Source organism: Orycteropus afer, unplaced genomic scaffold, assembly GCF_000298275.1.
Source record: "Orycteropus afer afer isolate SDZICR_OR568_19922 unplaced genomic scaffold, OryAfe1.0 scaffold00088, whole genome shotgun sequence".
In the NCBI taxonomy this organism is placed as follows: Eukaryota; Metazoa; Chordata; class Mammalia; order Tubulidentata; family Orycteropodidae; genus Orycteropus; species Orycteropus afer.
The window spans coordinates 5,224,367-5,230,003 of record NW_006921675.1 but is presented as its reverse complement, the minus strand read 5'-3'; the positions used below and the strand labels follow the sequence as shown (position 1 = coordinate 5,230,003).

The following is a 5,637-nucleotide window of genomic DNA, read 5'->3' as shown; positions in this document are numbered from 1 at the left end:
GTCCCACCAGCAGTCTGTAAGAGTCCCAATCTCTCTACATCCTCGCCAGCATTTTTTATTTTCTGTCTTGTTGAACTTTGCTGCTAGTGCTGGGGCAAGATGGTATCTCATTGTTGTTTTGATTTGCATCTCTCTAATCTGACACCACAATTTAAATGCATCAATTCTTGTGTTCCTTTTTCATTGTCCAGCTTTTGCATGCATATAAGGTGATGTAAAAGACCATGACTTGGGTCAAGTGCACCTTAGTCATCAAAGTGACATCTTTGCTTTTTAAAACTTTAAAGAGGTCTTTTGCAGCAGATTTGACCAATGCCAATATGCGATTTGATTTCTTGATTGTTAATTCAAGTAGAACAAAATCATTCACAGCTTCAATTTCTTCATTTATCATGATGTTGTTTATCGGTCAAGTTGTGAGGATTTTCATTTTCTTTATGTTTGGGTATGCCCCCATACTTGCTCCTTCCCAATAACACATTTCTCCCTCTTCCCTAAAGGTGATCACTGCTCTAAGTTTATGATACTTGCTTCCTTGCTTTCTGGGTTGACCATCTAAGTATATACCCTCATACACAATGGTTTAGTTGTGCCTGTTTGTAAACTTTATTCAAAAAAATTATACAGTATGTACTTCTCTGTGTCTGTCTTCTTCAGCTCAACATAACATCTATGAGATTGATCTTTGTTGCTGCACTACTTTTTTTTATTATTACATTCTTAAGATATTGGAAGAGTTCTGGAGAATTTATGCTTATATTATTCTAACAATTGGACTTTGTATCTTATAGCTGTTAAACACATTGTCTAGTTGATTCCAACTCATAGTGGACCTACAGGACGGAGCAGAACTACCACATAGGGTTTTCAAGGCTGTAATCTTTTTTTTCCCAAAAAATATTTTATTGAATTTTGGGTTAAAGTTTACACAGCAAGTTAGGTTCCCATTTAACAATTTCTACACAGATTGTTTAGTGACATTAGTTACAATTATCTCAATGCTGCAATACTTTTTAAATTAAATCCAACATATTTTTATTGAGCTCCTTCTAGTATGGGTAAGGCTGTGGGAAAAGCTCTGCTCCAGAGAACTAGCAGTGTAGTAGGGGACTTGAGATGTGTGTGAGTCCAGAGACAGGAAGGTGAGGCAAAAAGAGCCAAACACCCCCACAGGTGTGAACTACTCATTTCAGGGGGACACAGAATGAAGAGCTTAGTGGTCTTCCATTTCTAAGCTCCAATTCTCTTTCCTTTTCTTTAAACTAAGGTTCGTTAGAGTCTCATTTGTTTGCAAGTATCACCGTAGCTTCTAGTCCTGAGTTTCCCAAATAAAGCTATAGAAAGTGGTGAACTACAAAAGTGAATGAGGACATAGAGCTGACAAGGCACAAAGTTGAGTCACTTCTTGGCCACAGCCAGCTACTCAGAGGGAGCAAACAGTTGGACCTGTGGGCTCGGGACCATAGTCACAGGGGACATCAAGCTCAATTGGCGTAACATACTATACAAAAACATTGTTCCACATCCTACTTTGGTGAGTACCCACTGGAATCTGAAAAGCTTGCAAGTGGCCATCTAGATGTAAGGATGGGTTGCTCCTCATCCAGAGCAAAGAAGAATGAAAAAAACCAAAGACACATGGAAACACTTAGTCCAAGCGACTGGTACACCATGCGATCCTCAGCCTATACAACTTTGAGACCAGAAGAACTAGATGGTACCCGGCTACCACTCTCAACCACTCAGAGGGGGCTCTACGTAGGAGATCCTGGATAGAGTGGGAGAACAATATGGAGCAAAACTCAAAATCATTAAAAGGAAAAAAAGGGACCAGATTCGCTGGTTTGATAGAGCCTGATGGAACCACTGACACCATGGCCCCTAGCTGCTCTTCAGGTCTAGAATTGAACCTACTCCTTTGGGTGCCAGCCATACAAAAGACTGGCATAAGAACTGAACATTTACATTAGGTAGATACACTCCATGGAGAGATCAATCATGGGAGACTATAAGGGCTGTGTATGCACAGGGAGATAGCTCGGGGGGGCAGGAATGCCTGAGAGGGAAGGACACAGGGAAGGGATAACTATGGGGAGGAAGTGGGAGGGAAGCTGTTGCACTGTGGGAAATTGTAATGTCATGAGAAAAAGTGTGAGCTGCTGTATAGAAAGTGAATTTGCTCTGTAAACTTTCACTCAAATCACAATAAAAATTTAAAAAAGTGAATGAGGACAGAGGAGAAAGGGAAGATAACAAACATTAAGGACTGGGTGCGTCCTTAGAAGGAAACTAACAGTGACTTTTCAGAAATGAGACTTATTCTTCTTCCTAAATTCAAACGTAGCACAAAACCAGGAGCACAAGGGAAACGTAACCAAGACAGAAGGATAGAAAAGTTCCAGCATTTGAGCTGAAGGAAAGAAAAATTAACAAAGTGAATGTCAGTCAAGGCACTATGAACAGATAGGCAGAAAAACTCTAGGGATAATGGTAACCTCAGGCACAGCCCGATTCCAGGCTCCCAAGGTGAGTTTTTGACCCACCTCTGCTAACTTTAATGTCACCCATTCCTTGATCTTTGCAGCCTTTTCTTGAACAGTTTTTGCTTCCTCAGCTCTCATCTGCTTCTGCAAGAAAGAGAAGGTCTTTACTTAATTACACCAGTCACTGGTATAGTGAGTATTGGAGGTGGAAAGCACAGTGAGGAAATACCAAGTGACTGGATGCAGGTAGCCCATTAGAAAAGCCTTAAGAAAGATGAAGCTTGAAAGCATATGCTAAGTGAGAGAAGTCAGACACCGAAGGCCACATACTATAAGATCCCATTTATATGAAATGTCCAGAACAGAGAAATCCATAGAGATAGAAAGCAGACTGGTGGTTTCCAGAGACTGGAAGGTGAGGAATGGAGAGTGACTGCTTAACTGGTATGAGGTTTTCCTTTGAGGTGATAAGAATGTTTTGGAACTACATAGAGGTGGTGACTGCATAACACTGTGAATATACTAAATGCCAGTGAAGTCACTTGAAAATGATTTAATGATTTAAGTCATTCAAGATGATTTTAAATGATTAATTTTATGCCTTGTGATTTCACCTCAATTAAAAAAAACAAGAAGGAAAAGACTAATAAATCTATGTCATAACTATAAATTGTGTGATAATAAACAAGCAAACAAACCAGCATCCCTTAAAATAAAAAAACCAATTGGAGAAAAAAAAATTTGCAATACAACATACAAAGAGTTGATGTGAGGTAAACTGTCCAATAAATATATGCAAAGGACAGGAACAGGAAATCAGAAAAATATTGGCAAAGAAACCCATGAAAAGCTGTTCAACCCCAATCATAACTTGAAGAATGCAGATAAAAGACACCATTTTCCTCTATCAGACTAACACAATTTTAAAGTTTCAAATTACCCAAAATTATCAAGAATGTTGGGAAACAATCCTTCTTCTACAAATTGGCAAAGGCTTTTTTTGGGGGGTCCCTGGGTGATATAAATGGTTAACATGCTCAGCCGCTAACAGAAAGGCTGGAATTTCAAGTCTACCCAGGGGGCCTCCAAAGAAAGGCCTGGCAATCTACTTCCAAAAACCAGCCATCCAAAGCCCTATGGAACACAATTTAGTTTGATGCCCAAGGAGTTGCCCTAAAGGGGAACTGCGACTGGTTTTTTTTTTGGGGGGGGGGGGGCCTCAATTTAATAGTACCATTGGCCTAATTAACCCACTGCTTAGGAATTATTTATTGCAATGTTATTTGATAAAGCAAAACAAAAACTCAAACTGGAAGTAACTTCAATGTTCACCAGTAAGGATTTGGTTAAGTAAATAGTCCATCCACATAATGGAATGCTATGCTTCAATACATGAGAAAATGTTCACAGTGAACAGTGGCTGAAGTGGAGAATGGAAGTGAAAGGTTGAGGACAGAGGAAAAATTCTGTTTGTCATTTTATAACCTTCTGATCTTTCTGTATTTTTATTATAAGCATATATTACTTTTGAAAGTTAAAAAACAAAATATAAAGCACACTAAGTGAGATATTTCCCCCAAATAATCAAAAAAGCTTAAGATGATTGAAAAGAAGAGTTTTGTATCTAAAAATCAGCAGTCTAGAATCGAGAGGAAGTCTGGGCTTTGGGGGAGTTAAGGTGTTTGACTGCTAACGGAAACACTCGAGGTTCGAGTTCACCCAAAGGCACTGTGGAAGAAAGGCCTGGCAATGTACTAAAAAACTAGCCATTGAAAACCTATGGAGCACAGTTCTAGTCTGACAAACATGGGGTCATCATGAGTTTGAATCCACACTATGGCAATTCATATGGACCTTCACCATTACGTCTACCACAGAGGCTGGTACATCTCCCTTGCAGGGTTGTTTGGAAGATAAAGTGAGAGAAAATACACAGCACGGTGCCTGACACTTAGGTAATCAACCAGCTCTACAATGAGTATTAGTGTCCTGATCTTAAAGGCCCAGGGACAACGGACACACACTGAGTGGAGAGCAGCAACAATGCCTTTACACTCATAGGAAAACTTGTCTGATAATTGCAAGCTGTCAGAGTCTGTGGGAGTGACATGGAAATATGAACATGTCAGATACAGTATTTCAGAGCTGGAAGGACCTTAAAGTTTATCTGGTTCAGCAGTTGGTAAATTATTACCCACTGGCCAAATCTAGCCATTGCCTGTTTTTGTTTCCTTTTTTTTTTTGTAAATAAAGTTGTATTGTAATATAGCCAGGCCCATTCATATAAGTATTGTTTATGTCGGCTTTTACACCACCATGGCAGAGTTGAGTGGCTGTGATAGAGACTGTATGGCCCTCAAAGCCATATATATTTCTGGTCCTTTCCAGAAAAAGTGCGTGGATCCCTGACCTAGTTTGGTACCCTCTTTGTACGTTAGCAGATACTGAGGCCCAGAGGGGTGAAATGACTTGCCTCTGTAACCTAGTGGCACAGCTGGGACTAAAACCAGGTCTCTTGAACAGTGTTCTTTCTATTCTGATCTTGGCCTATTATTAATATAAAATGACTTTGTCCAACCTAATAAGCTTCAGCAGGAGTCATTTTGACCACCAATCCCCAGGATACTGCCACTTCCATGAACAGTCAACAGAGAAAATAAGGGATCTCTAAAAAAACAATGGAAAACTGCTTAGGGATTCCATCTATCAAAATTCCATTTTCCAGGAAAATGCAGTGCCCTGTATAGCAGACAAAGTCACGGCTCACAAAGGAAGTGTTCAGTGAATGCTGATGAGTGACTGAGAATTTGCCTGGAATGATGGGCAGGTACTGCCAGGACCAGTTCTTCAGAGAAAATACACACGTGGAAAATGCAAAGTCATCTGACCACACTGTGGGGGCTTCATTGGAAGTGACAGAGTTCTGGCACCAGGGGAAAGTTGGGTAGACAAGGCCAATGGCAGAAGAATGGGACAGAAGTGGGATGTTGTTATGGATTAAATTGTATCCCACTATGCCTTAGCACTATGCCACCAGAGCTCATTTAAAAAAAAAAAAAAAACCAAACAAACTCCTATACCTGTCCTTGGGAGCTTTGGTGGCGAAGTGCCTAAGGCATTTGACTGCTAATCAGAAGGCTGGCGGTTCAAATCC

The 5,637-nt window shown here is 40.2% G+C and overlaps 1 protein-coding gene across 1 annotated transcript in view; it reads right to left on the bottom strand.

The window, feature by feature from the left end:
- PLEKHH1 (pleckstrin homology, MyTH4 and FERM domain containing H1) overlaps positions 1-5,637 on the bottom strand; it is a 72,115-nt gene that overhangs the window by 30,046 nt on the left and 36,432 nt on the right. Inside the window, exon 4 of the mRNA XM_007942353.2 lies at positions 2,544-2,627. Coding sequence (XP_007940544.1) covers positions 2,544-2,627 — 84 coding nt within the window. The remainder of the gene's footprint in view (positions 1-2,543; positions 2,628-5,637) is intronic.